This window comes from Rattus rattus, chromosome 7 (assembly GCF_011064425.1).
Source record: "Rattus rattus isolate New Zealand chromosome 7, Rrattus_CSIRO_v1, whole genome shotgun sequence".
In the NCBI taxonomy this organism is placed as follows: domain Eukaryota; kingdom Metazoa; phylum Chordata; class Mammalia; order Rodentia; family Muridae; genus Rattus; species Rattus rattus.
The window spans coordinates 114,725,423-114,748,076 of NC_046160.1; the positions used below are offsets into that span (position 1 = coordinate 114,725,423).

At 46.7% G+C, this 22,654-nt stretch overlaps 2 protein-coding genes across 2 annotated transcripts; one reads left to right on the forward strand and one right to left on the reverse strand.

Moving 5' to 3' along the window:
• Positions 1-4,925: 4,925 nt before the first annotated feature.
• On the forward strand, positions 4,926-11,313 carry LOC116905373 (interferon alpha-inducible protein 27, mitochondrial-like). The gene is made up of 6 exons (XM_032908311.1): positions 4,926-5,059; positions 6,036-6,187; positions 6,906-7,037; positions 8,788-8,817; positions 10,490-10,651; positions 11,044-11,313. Exons 2-6 carry the CDS (start codon positions 6,070-6,072, stop codon positions 11,151-11,153), a joined length of 552 nt encoding a protein of 183 aa, XP_032764202.1. The 5' UTR covers positions 4,926-5,059; positions 6,036-6,069; the 3' UTR covers positions 11,154-11,313.
• Positions 11,314-13,188: 1,875 nt separating this feature from the next.
• LOC116905868 (interferon alpha-inducible protein 27-like protein 2A) lies at positions 13,189-14,751 on the reverse strand. The gene is made up of 4 exons (XM_032908857.1): positions 14,622-14,751; positions 14,484-14,513; positions 13,830-13,991; positions 13,189-13,397 (listed from the first exon to the last, which is right to left on the reverse strand). Exons 1-4 carry the CDS (start codon positions 14,626-14,628, stop codon positions 13,309-13,311), a joined length of 288 nt encoding a protein of 95 aa, XP_032764748.1. The 5' UTR covers positions 14,629-14,751; the 3' UTR covers positions 13,189-13,308.
• Between the last annotated feature and the right edge of the window lie 7,903 nt (positions 14,752-22,654).

Genomic DNA, 22,654 nt, shown 5'->3' on the forward strand with positions numbered 1-22,654 from the left:
TTCCGAGTATTAGCTATTCTTCTAGAAGACCTGGGTTCACTTGTCAGCATCCATAGGGCAACTTACAAACAACTGTAATTCCAGCTCTGGGGGATCCAGTGCCATGTTCTGACCTCCATGGGCACCAGACGTACACACACTAAAAATCTCTACATATAAAATGAATAAATGAGTCGTTTTCTTTTTATGTCAACCTGCTACTCTCTCCTATCTTCACATCTCTGGATAAAATGTGGCTTACAGATTGGAATCCTGTCCCTATTCATCTGCTTTTGTAATGACAGGCGTATAAAACTCTGGCACTCTCATTACGGAATTCCTCTCTGTCTTCCCAATTGCCTGGGGCTAGCCCCGGCCATGGGTCTTTTTTTTCTCATTGGTTCTTCTTGAGGCAGCAAAAGGGGAAGATTGTCGGCAGAGGGTAAGACTTTGTCTTATGAAATACGGGGCAGGGGAGGGGGTTAAGACTTTGTCCTACGAGATACTTAGGGTTGCTGTGTAATAATAAGTTTACTTATCTAAGTCTGCGTTACTATGTTACTGTAGCTGATTTACTTATCTATGTCAAAGTCACTAGGCTCTGCTACTGTAAACTGCAGTCTCTGGCATTTAGCACCTCATTCTAAAACAGCAGGAGATAAAGTAGAAGATTGATTGATAGAATCTTTTCCCTTTGTCCCTATGCCTCTTGCTTGTCAGGCTAGGGGGAAGTTTGGAGTAATAAACTTCTGTTGAACCAAGAGAAGCGAATAGCACTTGCAGAAGGAAAAACTTTTACATAGGCAAATATTCATAAGCTTATATAGGTTCATATATAGATTCACAAATGTATATTTATACATTCCCATTCAAATCAGTTGCGTCCAACTTACATACATTCTCACAACTACATCCTTACACACGTCCATACTTACGTATGCATATGGAGCAAAAGACCAAGCACTGGTGCAGAAAGAACTCACTCATTCTGGATGAAAGATGAGCTCCAATCTTTATTGCATAGAGGAGGAAAACGTTTCTGCCCTTTTAATGCAAAATGAACTAGACTCAAGTTTGTAAGAGAAAAGGCTTGTTCCTTTAATAATACTAAGACTGCCTTGCTATTAAGACAGGACCAGTTCTGTCCCATGGTAAGGAAAACCTGCCTGCTCCTTCTGCTCTCTTCAGTTTCTTCCTTTTCCTCTTTCCCTCTGTATTCTGCATATTGCTCTCTTAGTATTTTAAGTCACCTATAGTCTCTAAGTTATTCCACTCCTTTTGATCTCCTTCTGATCTTGCTCTCTCCTCCTGCTCTGATGTCCCAATAATGCTCTTACTCTCAACGCCTTTTCTCCCAATGCTATGCCTGTACTTCCAAGTTCTTCCTGAGTTCAGTTCTGTCTAAAAACTTCTCCTCAACTCAGTTCCTCTCTAGGCTTGGTTCTTCTCAGCTCAGATCTCCTTAGCTCAATTCAGATCAGTTCCTCTTAGCTCAGTTCTGACTCTTCTCTTTGTCCTCAGCATTTAAACATCATTCAGAATACATGATCACATGTTACAGAGTTCATCACAAGTTCGCATAAAAAGTCAAGTCATAAATTGAAATAGAACGTTATAATAGAGAATGTTTACATGCATATCCGTTAGGAGTAATTATCTGGCTAAGCATCTATCACCTGTCTCAGCTCCACAGGTTCACAAAAGGTTTACTTTTTTTTTTCTTTCTGGAGCTGGGGACCGAACCCAGGGCCTTGCGCTTGCTAGGCAAGCGCTCTACCACTGAGCTAAATCCCCAACCCAAGGTTTAAAACCATAACTAAGTCATTAGTGAAGTTTTTTATAGATAAACCAAGTCAATATTTTATCTTCTGTCCTAGCACCTATAATAAATCGTTAGTTCCCTTTTTATGACCTTTGGTTAATTGTTTTTACAACCTCTTGGAATGTGTTCTGAGTAGGAGAGAGTCTGGTTGCCATCTAAGATCAATTAACTGGTGATACCTGGGAGACTGGCAGAGTTGTCACTGCAGTTTTTACTACCAGAAAAAGACTTAATAGCAGTCCCACTATAAAGAGCTTAATAATCATTGATATAATTTTACGAATTCTTATAGGATCATCATTAAGACTTAAGAAGTCATATATTTGTCTATATAGCATCACTACCAGACAGTACATCTTCATAGATCTGCAGGGGTCTGCTCCAAAGGGGTGTGCTATTATTTAATTATTGTTATATGTGTTTAATAATAACAACAGGAAAAACATTTTAATAGCAGGAATCTTTCCTAAAATGAATCTCTTACAGCCTTGCTGAATAAGAGCGAATCTGTCACAGATTATATGATAATCCAAAGCAGGCCATTTCAGGGAGATCACCTGCTAGTTATTAGCTTGTCCCTTTATGGCTCCTGACACCCAATGCTGAGGATAAACCCTGTCATGCAAGGTTAGCAATCTACCACCAAGATGCATCACTAACTTTGGCGTCTGATATGTAACCATGACATTAAAGCCAGATTGTCTCAGACCCCTATGACATCAGGCTACACGTGGACAAATGCTGGGGTGTCTGGGGTACATGACCATGCCCATTGCTTCTTCTAACTGTCCAATCAAATGCATCAGGCCAGGCATGGTGATGCACAACTTTAACCTCAGCAGACGCAGGTGGATCTCTAGGAGTTGGAGACCAGCCTGGTCTACACAGTGATTCCCAGTACAGCTGGGGCTATGTAGAGAGATTCTGTTTCAAAGGCAAGATCAAAGCAATAAAGAAGCAAATCCAAATAATCTAATGATTAGAAAAATAATACTACAGAAACATTCCTCTAGGCTGGGGATGCATTTCGGTGGTAGAATGCTTGCCTAGTGTACACAGAGCCTTGGATTTTTATGCCCAGTATGGAAGAAAGCAGGCATGGTGAAAAATGCATGTAACCCAGCACTGTCCAAGTGGAAGAAGGAGACTCAGGATCATCCTCAGAGGCATACTTATTTTAAGGCTAGCCTTGGCTAATGCTCATTTATTCTATCAACTTTTTCAACATTTTTTATTGACATAACCCTTGTAAAAGCTAAAGTTCTGTTTTAAGTTTAAATTACTGTGCTTCAGAGATATATAATATATTGTATCATATATATGATATGATATATGATATGATATCAAATATTCCTGCCATCTATAAGCCCCACTTGTCCAAGGTCAGACAACTTCCTGGAAGGCCTGGGGTTGATGTTTATGGAAGATAACAAGCCACATGTGTTTTCACTTCAGTGAACAATGCTAGCTGTCCTAGCATGTGCTTGATCCAAGTTAGGCAGGAAGAACATAGACAGAAAGGAGGTCAGGATGTATGCTTGCCCTGATTGGTTGTATGCTTCCCCTGACTGGTTGTATGCTTCCCCTGATTGGTTGTATGCTTCCCCTGATTGGTTGTATGCTTCTCCTGATTGGTTGTATGCTTCTCCTGATTGGATGTATGTTTGCCTCTGATTGGGAGAAGGTGAGAAGGACAAAGCTCTTTGCCTTGATAAACTCCTGTATTATCCTATTTGAATATTCTGTGGTTATAGCAATTATATGCCTTCCCAGTGAGAAAAACATCCACACACTTGGAGATTAGAAAAGAAAAGGTGGACCGGAGAGTTGGCTCAGTGGTCAAAAGTACTTCTTGTTGCACAGAATGCACATGGTACTCACTGCCTTTTCCAGCACCAAGCACAAATGTGCACAGATATACATCCAGACACAACACTCATGCTCATAACATAGTAAAAATAAATCTAATTTTTTTTTAAGGGAAAAGGCTCCCTGTTAGGACTTCTACTATTTGTAGTAACAGTGTTAAGAACAATGGGCTCTGGTTAATGCACAAAGAGGAGCTGGCACAAATACATTTTACTACCTTATTTATACTGTAGGCTTAGCTCTCCACAGGAACGGTTACCCTTCAGTCTCTTTCAGTCCCAGCCCCAGGGTACACTTAGAACAGTTAAACAGGGACAGGAGACTGAAAGTCAGGCAGCTTGAGCAGATGGATTTACACAGCAAATGTATTATCAGAATTATTAAACCAGTGTTGTTCCTTTTGAATGTTTGCAACCCAGTCTATCTTGCCAGCCTCCAGAATTCAGCCTTTCTTGATACGAGGTGAGGGGGCTTCATGACACAACAGGACCTAAAGGTGGTTGTGACCTTGAAATGCACCCCCTCTCCCAGAGCCTGTTCTTTGATATGGGGAGGGAACTAAGGTCTGATTTTGAGTCAGGGTTGTCCCCTGTTATTGTGGGAATCGAGCCTGATTTGAGTTCATTCTTGGTGAACAATACAAAAACTTTCTCAGCAACCTAAACTTAGATCATGGTACAAAGTTTTATTTTCCACAATGTATAAGAAACCTAGTTATGTTCCACTTACATTCCTTTCATATTGGAGACACTGCACTTTGCGTAACTTAATATTTCCTAAGCAACATTATTTATTTTTTTTTCGGGGCTGGGGATCGAACCCAGGACCTTGCGCTTCCTAGGCAAGTGCTCTACCACTGAGCCAAATCCCCAACCCCCTAAGCAACATTATTAATAAATGTTTATAGCCTCACTTTTATTACTTCAAGTTTCTCCTGCAGCACTGTCATTGGAAGGGGAAAAAAATCACGGGTATATTTCATAATACATTGCAAACACATTAGCACTCAGTAAAAGAATGATGAGCTATTCTTTCCAAACCAAACAGGATTTAGAGAGAGCAGGGGAGAAGGAAACCTCTCCTTGGCTGCCTTCAGGCACTGGCAGGGGAAAAGGAAACCTCTCATTGGCTGCCTTCCATCACTGGGCATATCTTCACTCAGAGTGGATTTGTCTTGCTTGAAGAGAGCTGGGGAAATGGAAACTTACCTCATTGGCTGTCTGCAGACACTGTTTTTTATTGTCATTCCTAAAGAGAGCTGGGGAAATGGAAACTTACCTCATTGGCTGTCTTCAGTCACTAGGTGTATCTTCACCCAGAGTGGACTTCTAAGGCCTGGAGGGAACTGGGACACCAAAACCTATCTCATCCTCTCACTTACATCACTGGGTATGTCTTCTTCAACCACAGTGGATTTTTTCCACCCTGAGAAGAACTGGATTTTGCAGAAACAAATCCCAAATCCAGCTCTGGTTGTAGTGAGGGTGGGGGTGTGTGTTGGGATCCTCAGGAAATCTTCAGTGGGTAGGGCCAGCACAGAGACCCTATTCAGATGACCCTAGACCTAGGAGGCAAAAATCCCCAGAGGCTAAAGGGGAGTGTCTAGCTCTCACAGTGGCACCTATCTTTAAAGGTGATAGGTTATCTTTCCTGAGCTGGCAGAATGAGACAATTCAAGCCAGATTAGATTATATACAGGCAGGTCTATCGGGAAGCTGCTCTCAGGCAAGATCACTGGCCACAAGGACCAAGCTCAGGGAAGTTACTATGGGGGAGGGGGATGAGACAGAGAAAAATGTGCATGCACCAAGAGAGAAAGGAAGTTGAGGAAGAGACAATTAGCCACCAAAGTGTCTGAATTATACAGGGAAGAAACCTGAGGGAGGAGCAGCCCAGCCTCCGGGCTGGACAGTTCAGGATTTGGGGCAGGGTATGCCATCGAGGAACTGAGGGGTACTGGGAGAACCTGGAGGCTGGGTCTGCTTTGATATGTAAAATATGCACCTCAGTCTCCTCCAAACAGGAGGTGGGTTCCTAGAAGGAAGGGACCCCAGGCCCCACTAGACCCTGCAGCCTAGAGGCTAGGTGAAGTGAGCTCTAAGGGTAAGTAATGTAGTCAGAGCCTGCCTTTTGTAAGCAGCTGGGTGTGGCCAGTTTGGTGCCCTAATGTCTTTGCTATGGAGCCTTCTGCCCTGGAGGAAATCACATTCACTGAATGGGATCTTGCACCTTAAGGCTGGGGCCAAGCCCACTGCTTCCTGCCACCTCTGAGTGGCCTCTCTACCCAGCCTGGAGCCATTCAGTGTTTCCAAGTTGGAGCTCCTGGTCTCCAATCTCCTCATCAAAGCTCCACTTCTTTTCGTAGGTTTGGCTCCTATCTGGAACGCACACCGGTCCCCATGGCATTGTCTGGCACAGGTACGCTGGTGGCTTCTATTGCCTCCAAGGTGGCATCTTCAGTGGCCGTGGTCAAAGCCGGAGGGGCGGTATCCAGCACCATCCTAGCTAGCTCACAGGGTGAGTGACCACGGGTGGAAAGTGGACTGGGAGGGGGCGGTTATGGAGCGTGCGGCATCCTGACCTCAGAGCTGCCCACTGTCTCACATCCAACACAGTCTTGTCTCTGAGAAAGGTCTGAGGGAGACCAGACTAGTGTATGAGGCTGGCCCTGAGGCCCTGAAAACTCAGACCTACATGCTTCATAGGGTCTTCCTCTGAGACTTTGGCCTGGGGTCTGGAGCTGGGTCCCTCCCATCTGTTCTCCTGGACTCCCCACCAGAGTTCACCTTTTGTGGAACTGTTGGTCCAGCTGGGTTGTACAAGCCGTGGTATGGACTTAAAGTTCTCTCCTTCCTCCAGCTTGTGAAGGCCTCTCTGTTTTTATTTATTTTATTCCCTGCACAAATCTTCCCTCTCAGCCCCAAATTTCCAGCCTGCTGTGGAGATTTTCTTTATCATTTGCCTGACTGAAGGGGCAATGGATACAACATTCTCAATGGATAACGTTAGGTCCTCCCGATGCTTTCCTCACACTGAGAACGAGGCTCTTAAAAACCCACCACTGTTTCTGGAAGAGAATAAAGGATCAGGCCTTCTAAATGTATACAGAATCTTTGTGTAGCTTCTTTTCCTTTCTGTCACCCAGGGCAGACACACTCAGCCCCCACAGCAGTTTCTTCATGAGGGTTTGAATGGGGCTTCTGACCCCTCTCTGATCTATGTTTTCACCCTCTAGGGCTCAACTTGTTAGCCCGGACTACACTGGGCTCTGGAGCTTCTGCACTTGGATCTGCATTGGGAGCACTGAAGGCTGGCACCGTTTTATCTGGCCTCCCTGCCTCCGCCTTGGCTGTTTGCCCCATTGGAGGTAACTTGGCCCTGCATGTCCATCTGACAATCCTACTTGGGACCCAGGTCTACATGGAGAACTATGACAAGCCACCTCTCACATTCCTTTGCTCTCTCTCTTCTTCTTCTTCTTCTTCTTCTTCTTCTTCTTCTTCTTCTTCTTCTTCTTCTCCCTCTTACTCTCCCTCCCTCCCTCTCTCCCTCTCCCTCCTTCCCTCCCTCTCTCCATTTCCCTCTCCCTCTCAGCCTCCTCCCTTCTTCTCCCCCTCCCCTTCCCCCTCTCTTGGAATAAGGACTCAATCTATAGCCCAGGCTAGCTCAGAGAGCACTATGGATATAGCCCACGACAATTGATCTTAAGCTTGGGACAATCTTTCTGACTAATTTCTGACTGCTCAAAGTGTGGACACCACCATACCTGTCAATCTTATTCTTTATTGACCAGTGTGAACCACTCTTCCAAGGTCCTGCGCAGGAGGGATTGTAGGGCTTTTCCTTCTGCCAGGGACAATAAATAGAAAAGAAATTCAGAGTTGTACAATCAACATGTGTGTGGGAGTGATGGTGGGAAGAGGCCCAGGGCAGAAGTTCTGAGGACCCACAAGAGTCTAGGCCCTCCCTGTGGTCATGAATGGCGTCCAGCATGCTGGCAAACAGACAGATAACACCCCTTTTTAGGGGAGGACCTTCTTGTCTCATGGGCCGTATGCAAACAGTTCCCAGACAGACTGGTAACCTGCTCTCCTGCTTGTCAGCCAGTACCAGTGAGCAGTCGATGTCTTCTAACCTCTGTCCACTCAGCACCTGATTTGGGCAAGTCTGGTTTTCATTCCCCTACCTTTTACCCGAGGCCACTGAAGACCTGGCTGAATTCTCCAGGTTACCTTTGAACTTCTGACCCTTTGAACCTCAGAGAATTCAATGTGGCCCCAATGACTGTAGAGTTCAGGATCCTAAGTGGCTCACACTGTCGGGAACTGAGCCCATGTGTTATGCTGCCTTGTGTGGGGCCAAGGAATGCGTCTGACAATCAGCACTAGCAAACACTGACCCTACTTCAAATCAGCTAGTAGTCCTGTCTTGAGGGAAAGAATCCATCATGTTAGCTACTGTGGTTTGACTGAAAATGGTTCTCGAAGCTTGGATATTTGAATGCTTGGTCCCTAGTTGGTGGGCCTGCTTAGGAAGGATTAGGAGGTGAGGCCTTATTGGAGAAGATGGGTCACTGGGGGTAGGGATTGAGTTTCAAAAGCATCATGACTACCTGCCTGCTGCCTGTACCCTGTCACCATCCCTACATCAGTCAAGGCCCCAGTCCTAAATTACAGTGCTAGTACTCTGTACTCCCTGGGAGGCTACATATGCTTTCTATACCTACATGACTACTGTTCTTTTTCCTTTTGTTCAGAGAAGCCAGGGCAGTCTTCCTACTACCAACCTGTACCCCAAGCCTCCCGCTTTTTTGTTTGTTTTTGTTTGTTTGTTTGCTTTGCTTTGTTTGAAAGGACCATGCTGTGGTAGGGGGAGAAGAAAAGTAACTTCAGACTTCTCCACAAAACAGCAAACAGGCAGATGAAGGAAGGACAATGCAAGATCTATCTGAAGCATCTTGAGTTCTCTAGAGGCAAGCGGTCAGGACCTGCTCAGGGCAGAGATATGTGCTGGGTCTCTCTCTTAGGGAAGGACATACAGGGCTCATTCTTCCCTGTGAGCTGGATAGGGTAGGGGACAGTGACTGTTCTCACAGGATTTTTTTTTTTCCTTTCTAGTCAAGACTGCTGTCGCCATGCTTGGGGGAGGTAAGTGATGTCATGGAATGGGTGTAGGTTCCCCTCCTACTCTCCATGTAAGCATGGAGCCAGGACACACCCCATCTTGTCCCAGTAGGCTTCCCCGGAGGTAGTGGGGCAAAGGTGGAGATGGGATGAGGGAACTGACTGAAAGAAGGAAGTAGAGAAAAGGAAGGAGTGTAGTGGTGTAGAGGCAGGAGAGGCCATATCTTCCTCCGGTGCCCACCTCCTGTGACCTGGTGCATGGTTTGAATTCTTTTGCGCTCCTAACAGAGAAAATTGGGACTGTTTATCCCATCTAGTATTTACCAAGGGGGCTCTAGGAAGGGGAAAGGAACTTGGAATGTACAAAGATTGACTGTGTGTTGGGGTCCAGGAGTCGCCTGAAATACCACATGACCACTGACCTCAGTCAGAGAAGGCTAGTGTGTTGAGCATTCACCCCAGGACTGATTGATCATGGCCTCAGACCAGACTCAGGAGCTGACTGCTACCCTAAGCCATAATCCTACAGAGCTCTTCAGACGGAAGTCCACAAACATCTGTGCCAAGTTATTTCACCAATCAGGATTTAGAGCTAGGGGTCTTCCTTAGGGACTTGTCTTTATTGTACATTTATCCTTTTCCCATTGGGTATGGATAGTCAACTGTGGGAGGAATCTGGCCTTGCCTAACATTCATGTCTTAGCCTGTCATCCAGGACATCAGTTACCCACGGTCATGCTTCTTCTACCAAGTAGGATGTCAATTCTCAGGAAAGACTTGGAACTTAAAACATTATTTGACCCCTACTCAAGGTGGTAGTCTTGTTCCAGTTGGCTTCTTATATTGGTTTAGACATTCCTTTTATGTGGAGGTCTGTACACAGGGCAACTTAAATTGAGAAAATCTATAAAGGCTCATACACAGGTGCAAAAAGTAAGCTGTACATTGGCTCAGGCTGCAGCTATTAGAGACTACACAGACAAAGCAGTTCTAACTGGCATCTATCGTGATTGGTTCCTAAGAACACCGAAGCACAGAACATTACAGAATATGCAGTCAATCGGGCATGAGAAAGTTTCCTAGTAACGGTACAAACAGCATAGGACAAAGTTCCCTTGTAACAGTACTAACTGCAAGGAGCAAGTTTCCTAGTAACAGCTTAAAATGCCTGACCAGACAAGCAGCAGTTATCCGGGCCAACACTCTGCCTGCACCATCAGCTTGATGGCTTCTGACATGCCCGGTGAGGACCCAGCAGGACTGTGGGATGCCTCCTCCAGTCACTCCAGTTAGGTTCCATGTATGCCTGGGCAAGACGCTCTCCTGTAGAAACACTTACTCAGGGCTGCTCTCTTATCCCAGCATTCGACCAAGACAGACACTGAACTCAATAATCAGTTTTTGAAGGTCCTGCCAATCAGCCAGGCAAGAACTCAACTCAATGAATGGACCTGCTCCTCCTCCTGTTCCCTGCAAAATCCTGACGACCAGCACTGAATTCAGAGATGCCCTTGCCTTTGCTCCTTCCTTTTGCTCTAGGGTTTCTCCTGAGAGATACAGAGAGGAGATGCCCTGGCTCAGCCCCCTCCTGCCCATGTTTCCTCTAGACACCAGGAAGTCCTCCAGGTTTACCCAAGGATATTGGGTGGGGGATCTTTCTTCCCAAGCCCACTTGACATAACTCCTCTTCCCACAGCCATGACAGTAGCTGCTGTTCCACCTGTGCTGAGTGCCGTGGGCTTCACTGGGTCAGGCATTGCAGCCTCCTCTCTAGCAGCTAAGCTGATGTCTGTGTCAGCCATTGCTAATGGGGGCGGAGTCCCAGCTGGTGGCCTGGTGGCCACTCTGCAGTCTGCTGGTAAGTGTTTTGGCTGGAGGACCAGAGGGAGGACAGGTCACAGCCCACTCTGTTTTGTCTTTCCCTTCTTTCTGGTGTTTACCAGAGGGGGATGGAGGAGGGAGAGAAGGATTGCAGGATGGTTTACCCGGGTTTAATCCACCCCTTAGGTTCAGCCTTTTCCCTGCAGAGGGGAATGTTACCTAGCTGGACTATTACCTAGTGTCAGTGTATGGAGTTTCCCCTGCAAAATAACAATGCTAGACATGGATCCTAGATGCTTTGGGAGGTAGCGGGGGGTAAGGTGGAGACCCTGCGTCTCAGACCATCCTGAATGGTCCTGGCAACTCTGACCCCTTCTGACCTCAAAGTTTCACCCCTTCTCCTATTGCTCATCGTCTGTGTCTTCCCAGGAGCTGCTGGACTCTCCATGACATCTAAGGTCCTCGTGGGCTCTACAGGGTCTGCCGTCGTGGCCAGTGTGATGGGTGTCTATAAGCATTTGTACTCCTTCCTCCGATAATTGTACTTGGAAACCAAGGCAAGAGAGGAGGCAGACATGGGAACAGAGGTGTCGCCACTCAACTTCTCTAATCCGGAGAGGGATTAATTAGCCCCAGGGGACAATTTACTATCACAGATTGCCTACGTGGAAATAAGAAATAAAACCAAGCGCTTGCCAATCTTCTTGTTTCCCTTCCTGTGTGATGCTTGCACAGTAGAAGTAGGGAACCTGAGCTCTCTGCTACCTGGGCTTGGGGTGGGTCAGGCTCCACCCTTCCTGCTGCCATCTTGTCTCAGACCTACATGGTGTAGGAGTGTGCTCAGCTGTAGTGAATCTAAATGTCATAACAGAAGCTGCTCTTTGCCCTGCTACTGATCCATAACCCTGAGAATGTCACCTCCTTCTTATGCCCCTCCCTAAATGAGGAGTTGACCTCACTGACGTCTCGGATGCCAGCCAGGATGGGGTTTGCTCGATTCCCGTGAGGAATTTTTCATGGCACCCTTTGAGCCACTCATCTCAAAGCCAGAGCCTGGTTTGCATTTAGAGCTCCCCTCCCCCCAACACCCCCACTATGTATTCAGGGATTATTGCTGGTGGCCTGGATCAAAACCTTTGTCTGAGACACATGGCGGCCCAAAGCACTGCAAAATCTCGGCCTGTACTTCTGTTCCACAGCCCGACTAAGAAAATTGAATTTCCCTTTAGGCTGTGCTTGAAGAGAAGAAATAATTTAACAGTCATGTGAATTAGGGGAGAAGAGATAGTCTCTTCCCATCGGGACCCACCTACACTCCTCACATGCAGAGTGGCTCTAGCTTTGGGGGCTCTGGGAGGGATTTCCCTGGGACAGACATAGTCTTCATTCTCCCTCTAAGAAAGCAGCCACCACAGCAGTGTCCTAAGACCCAAAGGGTCCCACTCTCCCTTTCCGGATTTATGTCACCTTTTCAAGCAGTGATCCATATAAACCCACCATTCTCTGAAAATCCTTAGACCCTCATCCGTCTCTTCAAGAGTGAGGTTTTTATACCCACCAGCTGGCCTAGAATGAATGCCCACAAATCCCAAGCACAAACCACTCTTGGGCCTGGCAAAATATCACTGCCAGACAGTGCAGCCCAGTTAGAATGGGTTTAATCTGTGTGAGCCAACGGAGCCGTGAATGCTGCCCAGGATAAGGAGGCTCTAAACAGGTCTTGCCAAGCCCTTCTACAAGGATTGAAAACAGCTGCTAGGAAAACCCAAGAGTCCCAGGAGTCCCACACTGGGCTCCCAGAACGCCTGTGTAAACCTAATCCCTTGTTCACTCCATTACACCCAAACACCAGAAAGCCAGCTAGCAACCAACATTGATTTTGTCATTCAGGCACCCCCAAATTTTAGAAAGAAACTTAGGAAGTTAGAAGGGTTTGAGGCTATAAATGGAACCGAACTAATAAGAGATTGCTCAAATGTATCCTCCTGCCTCAAGACTTCAAGGTGTCAGTGTGGACCCTATCCAGCACTGCATAATACATCACATGGGTGATGCCTGTCGGCCTTGAGTGAAGGTGCAGTCAGAGAATGTAAGGCAGGAATTTGTGTCTCCTTTCCATGGCATAGCCATTACAAATGCTGGTGACTGTTTCTGACTCCCTCTCCTTCCTGAGGTACCAGTGCATTTGCTGAGCCCAGTGAATTAACTCCCTGGTGGTTTCCTGCCAGCCTCTCAGAAGTACAGTGGGGGTAGTTATAGGCTGCTCATAGCCCTGGACATCCAGAGCCATTGATGAGGAAGGACTCAGAGTTCTCAGGTCAATGGTCCTGGCTACCTCTCACCTTTGCCTCATGACAGAATCCTCTTGTCAACTTGACCTTGAATAATGGATAAAGTGTGGTCCACGAATACTCCAAAAAGCCCCCACTCCACACAGATTTCCACTACTGCAGGGACCACATAAAACCCCCTGCCTGCTGACTGTGTGCTGACCAACCTGTCCCCTCCCTCTGATCTCCAGGCTGAGGCTGGCACGAAAGCCTGAAGACATGAAACTATCAGGCCACAACATGATTCAAAGAGCCACACCAACAAACCACCTTTATTTTTCCGTCATTCTCTGACTTCATCGAGGGTTAAACTGGTGGAGACGTCACCTCCTAAGATCAAATCTTGCATTGGAGGCTCCTGTGCTTAGGAGGCTTCTGAGGCTCCGGCAGCTCCTATGGCTGCCCCAACAGACCCCAAGATGATGTTGGCTGATGTGGAGAGTCCAAGTACGCCTGGGAAGAAGACAAGGCAGTGACAGGCAGTGGCCTGAAGCTTAGAGACACCCCACCTCTTTTTGTCTGAACCCCGGGTCTATGCTCTAGACAGAGATATTTAAAGTTGACCAGAGGAGACGATAGATGTGGGTAAAGCCAGATGCAGGAAGCCCCCCCGCCCGCCCCGCCCCGCCATAGCATGACAGAAAAGACTCAGTAGAGGAAGACAGCCAGGTAGTAAAGATTCAGAACTCCAGTAACATTCACCAGGCTCCTTCCGGCTCTACCAATGAGCACCCCTCACCCCCGAGCCACACTCCCACCTCACTCAGAATGAACCAGAAGGTAGGAACAGAAGGAGAACACATAAGAAGGTGGGACTGTAGGGTTAGGAAGGCAGTTACAGTCCTTGGCTTAGCCTCGGGTCAACTTGCCTGGCTTGACACTTACCTACTGACTGTAGTGTGGCTACCAGGCTTCCTGCTGCGACTCCGCCCCCGTTGGCAACTGCTGCAGCAGACATCATCTTGGCCGCTATGGATGCAGCTGCAATGCCTGACCCAGTGAAGCCCACGGCAGACAGGACGACGGGTGCAGCTGCCACAGCCACAACTGCAGGGAGAGGAGCTCGGTGAGGGAGGCTCAGGGAAATGACCCACCCGTGAATGCTTTGACTGTTTCTGCGGTCTTTCTATTCTAAGGAGCATGGAAAGGGGTCCCAAGAAAAAGAGGAAGGGAGGGGCAGGGAGCCTGGTGGAGGCAAAGAGGTCAGTGGAGGATGTGACAGAGCCATGGTCTTGTCTGGCAGTGACACTTGAGAAGCATCATCCTTCACCGGGCCTGTGGGTGTGAGGGGAAAACAAGCCGGCAGGTCTCATCAGCTCCCCGTCCCAGCCTTCACCACATTCATCTACTTTTCTGCTCATTATCTATAAGGCCCGGAGGAGCAGCTGCACAGGAAACCTTAAGCTCATCCCTGGAGTAAGGGTAGCTCCTGCCCTGCACCCAGACAGCCCCAGATTGCGGCAGCAGACAAGTGCTGGGAGTGGCACCCACCTCAAAGCACACCCCCCACCCCCTCACCAGTTGGAGCAAGAAACAAACCTCCTCCTATAGCAGCGCCCAACATTTCTCCTAGGGAGAGATGGGGAGGTAGAGAAGGTTAGAATTTGTTGATGGCAGTGAGTTCTTGGCGGGTTTGGGTCAGGCAGGCCAGTTCCCATCTACCCAGGGGCTACTAACCCCACATGATGAGCTGTCCTGGTAGCAGGCGAGTAGTCCTGGTAGATAGCACACTGCTTACTTAGACAGTGACTTAAATCTGAGGCAAGCAGGAGAAACTCTTGCCTGTGAACCAATAGGGTCATGGTCCGCCCCTTGAAATGAGTCAGCTTGGGGGAGGGGGGAGGGGCTGTAAAAGAAAAAAAAAAAGGGTCAGCTTCCTCTTGGAGGTTTGAAATCAATAGGAAGTTTAAGCACCTGCCCTCCACCTATCTGTTTACCTCCTGCCTGATCTCTCTCTCTCTCTCTCTCTCTCTCTCTCAGCTGTTTGCTGCTAAATGGAAACTGAAACAAACAACACGCCCATACCTTCACAACTCGGCAGGAAGAATGTGGGCACAAAAGTCACTACTCTCACCTGAAAGAGGGTGACCGTTTATTCTAGAGCCTTGGCTGTATGACCAGATAAGGTTACCCAAAATGCCACGTTCTACACAGTAGAGTTTGGATGAGATTTTTGCAGTAACAGTCATAAGTTAAGCCACTTAAAAATACATATGCATTTAAAACAAGCATGCATATACACATACACATGCACAGGCACATACACACGCACAGGCACATACACATACATATATGTTCATGAGGACATTAAGTGGGAAGGATGAAGCCAGTGGAGGAGCCTCTGTCATAGGCCTGGCGTGCTAACTACCAGTATCCCCCTTTTTGGTTGGCAGTAGCCAGGTATTTGTGTATTAATAAGGATTTGCCTGATGGTTCCAAAGACTTGAGGTTGGGTATAGACATTGTATAGACAGGGACACTGAATAGCTTTTTTAAGGGCTGCTAAGTGTGCAATGCTTCTCGGTCTAGCGTCTTCGCTGATCTTCACTTCATTGTGCAGGCACAGCAGAGAACTTCTCCTGGCATCCCTGCTGGTCTGAAACCCTCCTGCTCAGTTGTGCTGACTCGGCTGAGGCCTGGCTGTCTCTGCTAGGTTATGCCACCACTGCTGCCATCCCGACACTATTGACCTGGAGTCAATATTACGTCAAGGGTTTGATAGTGTCCTGAGCTGCAGCTGCGGACCTGCGAGCTGAGCTGCTGACTTCCTGACAACACAGCTGGGATGTGCTCCAAAAGAACCATTTCTAAACAGGTCCACGTCCCCTGTATCCTTTCTTTCACTAGAAGGGAGGTCAAAGCATTTAAGAACCATCGTGAAAAGTAGGCTTTGGAAAATTAAAAGCTGCAGACCCAGTCTGACCACCCCGTGGGCAAGCACCTCCTCCCACTCAACCGGCTTTTTAGACCTGTGTGGGCTGTTCCTAGGCATCAAGTTTACTGAGGCATAACTTAGAAAAAGGTGTCACACTTTTAGTGCAAGCTTCTCTAACTTTAGACGAAATGTAGTTACTTAATCAAACATTGGCTCGGATCTAGAAACTTCCATGACTTCTCCCCTACATTGTCTCATCTCCCCGAGTCTCCCCCTCCCCCGCTGATTCCCATTTGGTCTCCATTCACTTGTCCTTCCAGACTACCCACCTTTACCACCTTAAACTCTGCACATTGCTCATCTTCTACCTTACTGTCCCAGCCTCTCCTTTAAGCGTGTGAATCCTAGCACTGGCTTTTGTAAGTTGGCCAGGCCGAATTGCTGACACTACCGTGGTGCACCAGTCGCTCCTGGTGATGTATTCCTCTAGGGAATCCGTATCTTAGTACCCTTGTTCTGCAGAAAGTGTGGTAAATTTCTGTCTTAGGGGTTCCTATTGCCACACGATGAAATGCAATGATGGACAGACACCTGGGGAGGAGGAAAGGATTGATTTCACTCACACTTCTGCATCACAGTTCACCACAGAGGAAGTCAGGACCGGAACTCGAGGAGGGCAGGAACCTGATGGCGAAGCTGATGCAGAGGCCATGGAGGAGTGCTGCTTACTGGCTTGCTCTTTTCCCCTGTAGACACACAGTAGAATGAGCACTGGTAATCATGCAACAGGGTCAACATTAGGCTGTCTTGAAATCTCCTCTGCCAGTGATATTAGTTCAGAACTTTCCAGGTTTGGCCTTAGGAATACTCTTAGGACAAAGGGGAAAAATGCTCACATCCTTTGACATAAGATCACAGGAATGGCCTCCATCCCAGCTTAATATCATTCCCCTCCCAAATCTCTTGAGCCTCGTCTCCACAATCCACATCAGCACTACTGTCTTCCAGGCTCCTACTGCAATGGCCTGTTACCCTGCTTAGAGCATTTAAGTGCTTTCCTAGGCCAAAGTCTCAAATATTTCTCCCAAGACAGCCCATCTAGGCTGTCAGAACAAGGAGCCAGGTTCTGACACCAACTTCTGTATGACTTGCTTTCCTATTTCTGAGAAGAAACACCATCACCAAGGCAATTTATGGAAGACAGAGTTCATTGGAATTATAGTTTCAGAGATGAGTTAAGGACCATCTTGGCAGCAGACATGACAACAGGCAGGAAGGCAGGCAGGTACGTATGCAGCCAGGCAGGCAGGCATGGCATTAGAGCAACAACTGAGAGCTTAAGTATGGTCCACAAGCAGGAAGCAGAGAGGGGGAACTAACTTGGCTAGCTATGGGCTTTTGAAACTTCACAGCCCATCTCCAGTGATGCACCTCCTCCAACAGGGCCTTGTCTCCTAATCCTTCCCAAACAGTTCCACTGTCTGGGGAAACAAATATTCAAATATATGCACTTATGGGGGCCATTCTCTTTCAAATTGCCACATTTACACTCTTCTACAAGTGTGTGGGAGGCCTTTTGTCCTCTGTTCCTTACCACCAATTGGCTTTGTCATCAAATAAAGCTGATGCATACCTGACTGGCTGCATACCTACCTACCTGCCTGGCTGCCTGCCCTCCTGGCTGCATACTTGACTGCATGCCTTCCTGCCTGTTGTCAAGTCCGCTGCGGAGATGGTCCTCATCTCTAAAACTCTAATTCCAATTTTAAAATTAGCATTTTAAAAATGATAATTTTTCTCTATCTTGACAAGCTCCAAAATAAATGAGAAAGGGACTACAAGATGGATTTGATAAGCTTTACAGTACAGGACCAGAGCATTTCTTATATTTTTGGCTGTGAGCCTATCCTTTAAGGGCTGAGCCATCTCTCCAGCCCAGAGCTGAACATTTCTTAATCTATTCTAGTCCTCTGAGCTAATCTGTCCACCTACCAATTAAAATTCCATACTTGCAATTTTAGTATTGATTGGCCCCTCTCTGCTCCAGGTGCGTTTCCAGTGAGGCCTCTTGGACCCACTACAAGATGACACTACCTTCCTCTGTCCAATCCATTGGCTGATCAGCTTTTATTGACTTGTCAAAGAATCAATGGGGGGGGGTTGGGGACTTAGCTCAGTGGTAGAATGGGGGAAGCAAGGCCCTGGGTTCGGTCCCCAGAACCAAAAAAAAAGAACCAAAAAAAAAAAAAAGAATCAATGGGGGACAATGCTGACACAACAGTGAGGCAGGAGTTACTCAGAATAAGCAGTACAATGCCATGTCAGGACTGAAACCAGACATCGGAGAGAGAAGTCATCACTCAACTAATACAAGGATAATCTTTTTATTGTGGTCACAAACATTATGCCTACAAATTACTGTTGGCTGGATGCATAGCTCAATATTAGAGCACTCATTTAAGTCCGTTAAGGCCTTGGGGTCCATCCCAAGCATGGTGAACTTAAATTGACGCCGATCCCAACTCTTACTAGAGTTATGTTTCTGTTTACTCCTAGTGAGATTAAACAGTTCTTAAACTGTATTGGATTCCTTCTGAACTTACTTTGTGAGTTATCTTTTCAGTGTGCATGTGTGGGCGTTTTCACATAGATGAGAGAGAGGTGTCAGTTCCATAAAGCTGGCGTTCTAGGCAGTTTTGAGCTGCTTGATGTGGGTGCTGGGAATTGACACCAGGTTGTGTGCAAGAGGAACCCTAATATGTGCTTTCAGCCACTGAGCCCTTTCTTCAGCCCATTTTTTCTTATTCTTGTACCTGTTTTCTACAGAAATCGTTTTCCTTGGGGGCTGGAGAGATGGGAGGTGTGGAATTCTTGCTCGTCTGGAGACTCTGAGCTGAGCTTTCAGCACCTGTTGCCAGCATTTAGTCTAGGCTCCGCCCCACAGTTGCCTGGAAACAGCCAGGTGTGCCTGATCACTATAAAAGGGGCTGCTCGCCCCCCTCTCGTTCTCTCTCGTTCTCCTACCCTTGTTCCCTTACTCTGCTCCCCCTCTCCACATTCCCCTTCCCCCTCTCTCTCCACATGCTCATGGCTGGCCTCTACTCCTCTATTCTCTCTCTCTCTCTCTCTCTCTCTCTCTCTCTCTCTCTCTCTCTCTCTCTCTCTCTCCTCCCCTCCTCATGAGTAAACTCTATTCTGTACCATACCACCATGTGGATGGTCCCTCAGGGGCCTCAGGGGGAACGGATGCCTCATCCTGGGCCCGCAGAGACACCCCCTTCCCCCACACCTGACTACTCGTCCACCAAGCATATTCCTTCTCTCCTTATCTTTTTATAAAACACAGCACCTGTGGCAGGCATCTCAGAACGCCCTGTACCTCCTGCTTCAGGGGATCTGACCACCATGTCTGTCCCCTTCAGGCACTGGCACACATGTAGCACATACACACGTGTACATGGAAGTAAAACTGTTAAAGCTGACGTATTTGTCTGTGTTCACCATGAAAGACCTCCGGAGAGGACCTTTCCCTCAGGAGGAGACCCAAGCGCCCAATGACCGAGCCGAGGCCACTCGGATGCAATCAGCAAGAGGGTTTATTGAAAACACAGGCCTCCGCGGGCACACAGTCTCTTGAGGACTTGTGCGCCCAGCAGCTCCAGCATGGGGCTTTTATAGGGTTTGGGGAAGCAGAAGGGCGATAGAAGCAGATGCATAGTTATGGGGATTGGTGGATTTAAACGAGGCATATAGACATGTTCACATATGATTGGTTATTTCACACGATGAGGTAATAAGGTATAGCTACACACATTGGCAGGTTTGAATCATATTCGAATGAGGTTGTAACGTGGTAAGAGAGTACGTGCGGGCTGGGACGTCCTGAATGTCGGGGGCTAGGGGCTTATCCCTTCCTGCCAGTTGGCCTGTGAGTCAGAGCCGGTATTCCTAGTCTGTTCTGTATTCCTTTCCTTTTATGGTCTGTTAGTTTTAACGGTGACTCGGCCCTAGGTATCTGGGCGTGCCTGGGCTCGTTCAAGCCTATTGCAGCTCTGAGTTAAGACTCATGGGGGGGTCTTTCATTCATACATGAATAGCCTTAATCCAACGACATACATGGTACCAACTTAGTTTCCACTTGTCACTGTCTGTTTTTGTTGTGGTGGTTGTCTTGTTTGGTTTTTAGGCAGCATTTTGCAATGTAGCCCAGGCTATCTTGGGAATTGAGATCATCCTTTGTCAGCCTTAGGTGTGCTGAAATTATCAGTGTGTGTCCCCAGGCCCCACTTGGGTTATTTTTGTTGTTACTTCTTTGTTGTTGTTGTTGTTTTAACCCAGAAATATTTATAATAAGTTTTCAAACTGAAAATAATTTTACTCTATTATTTTGGCTCCTAATTAAAAAAAGAAAAACTGTTCCTGCTAGCCATTAGGTACATCGTAACTTCTTCTCTAGTCAGTTTTTCAAGGTGGTGCTCTTGTCATTGGCATTTAATTTGGCTCACGAAAAATGCTTTTCACACAGTTCTTTATGTCTTACCCCATTGTTCCAACAGTTTATTAAGCGATCTTTATGATTCGTTTTATGTTTCATTTTCCCGCACAAACTCATATACTAGTGTGTGTGTGGAGGGAGCCTATGTGTATCCATACACATGTATGTGTGTATATGTATATGGGTATAATGAACAAATGTTGGTAGCCGCCCGTACCGCGCCCAAAGATGGCGCCGATTTCCTGTGAGTGAGTCAGCAGGGCACAGCTGTTGTCTGTTAGTAGCTGCCCAAAGCCCAACGATGGGGCGATTCCTGTGAGTGAGTCAACAGGCACAGCTGTTGTCCACCAAGGACGAAAGTCGCATGAGCCAAGCACGCCACAGCCCATTCTCGGGCATGCAAATTGGGCCTTGGGTTTTGCACCAATTGGGTAGCGACACGAGTCTCCTAAGCATATATAAGCAGTGCCTTTTCCTCCCTCGGGGTCCCCTGTCCCTGTTCAAGAGAGCTGTACAATAAAGGCTTGTTCGCAGAAGAATCCTGTTGCCATGCATTGTTCTTGCTGGCAAGACGTTGGGCGCGCGACAAACAAATATATACATATGCATGTGTATGTATGTATGTATGTGGGTGTGTATGTCATAAATGTGTATATGTGTGTGTGTGTGAGTGTGTGTGTGTGCGCGCGTGAGTACCAGGATACCAGGTTTGACATTTCCTGTGATAGTCCAAGGACACACTTTTTAAAACATGAAGATTAAAGATCTGTTGTAATGGGGCCATATGGATAACTCATCAGTTAAAGATATTGGCTGCTCTTCCAGAGGACCTGGTTCAATTCCCAGAACCTGCACAACAGCTTATAATCTTCTCTAACTCTAATTCCAGGCTGATGTTCTTCTGGCAAGGGTGACATACATGTGTATGTAACAAAAAAAAAATGAAATCTGTTTTACTTGGTGTCATGACTTTTGCCACAATATACATATCTATGTGATTTGACAGATGTCTTGTCAAGTTGTGTGTGTGAGGTATTTGTGACAGGCAGATGTACCAAGGCAAAGGCCCAATCCCAGGCAATGTTCTGCTTCAGAGATCCCTCAGTACTGCTAGGATTACACTCCGTGGAGCAGGAGCGGGAGGAGCAAGCTACTAGAATTATCATTCTTCAGTAACTCTCAGACCCTGACAGGCAGAGAACTTTCTGAACGTGTATGAGTATAATGAACAAATATATACATATGCATGTGTATATATGTATATATGTGGGTGTGTATGTCATAAATGTGTATATGTGTGTGTGTGTGTGTGAGTGTGTGTGTGTGTGTGTGTGTGACAGTCTTGACCTCTCTGGCTAGAGGGCATTTTTTTTTCTTTCAGGAAAATTCTATGTGCATGCAACCATACAATGGGTAGCACCTGTATATCAGTTTGTGGTCCGTGTCCTTATCTGCTGAGCCATTGAATCTGCCTTCAATTCTACTTCAAAGCCTGCAAAGAGCCCTGAATGAGAGATCTGAGACGCCCAACACTGGAGGATTAATTCCTTCTTAGCACTGACCGCCTGCATCTATTGAAAGAAAATTATAGGATAGAGGAACAAGAGTGTAATTCACACTCAGGGAAAGAAACACTTGATGGAAAGTTTCACCAATGATCTACATGGCTGAATTATCGAAAACTTTTGACTTTTCTGTTGAACCTAATAAAAGGACTGTGTAAACGTATTGGTTAGAGAGATTGGAAGCCAGAGGGGAGGGAAAGCTAGAACTACTACCTCTACGTGAAGAGACGGAGCCAACTTTATCCTGTCCTGACTCATTCTGTGTTTGCTAACACAGTCCTTGACTCTGTGTACCCTGACAGACACCTCTGCCTTGGCAACACATTTGGGATTTCCATTACTCTGACCATGATCCAGTGTATTGACCAGAATAATCAATGTTTATACAACCTAAACATAAACTATGATAGCTGAAAAAGATCTGAATAAAAAAAAAAGTCACATTGTGTTGGAAATAATCACCTTCTCTCAAAACGAAAGTCGAGACATGACCATGACTCTTAGCTAACCCTGAGGCGATCATCAATTTTGCCTTAAGAACGTGGTAGCCCCTGAGAGGTTCTGAGGCAGGCTCAGATCAACTTTTGGTTGCCGATCAAAAGTAAAGAATTCACATGCTTTGAATTGGCTTCATCAGGGTGGCTTTCAATATCTGTCTCAAGTGGATTGTTTCATATGGAAATGAGGAAACTGGAGACTATCCAGGAGGTGAGATTTTAGGTCAAAGAGATACGCACACAGGGAAGGAAAATAGAAAAGGATACTGGGAAAAGTA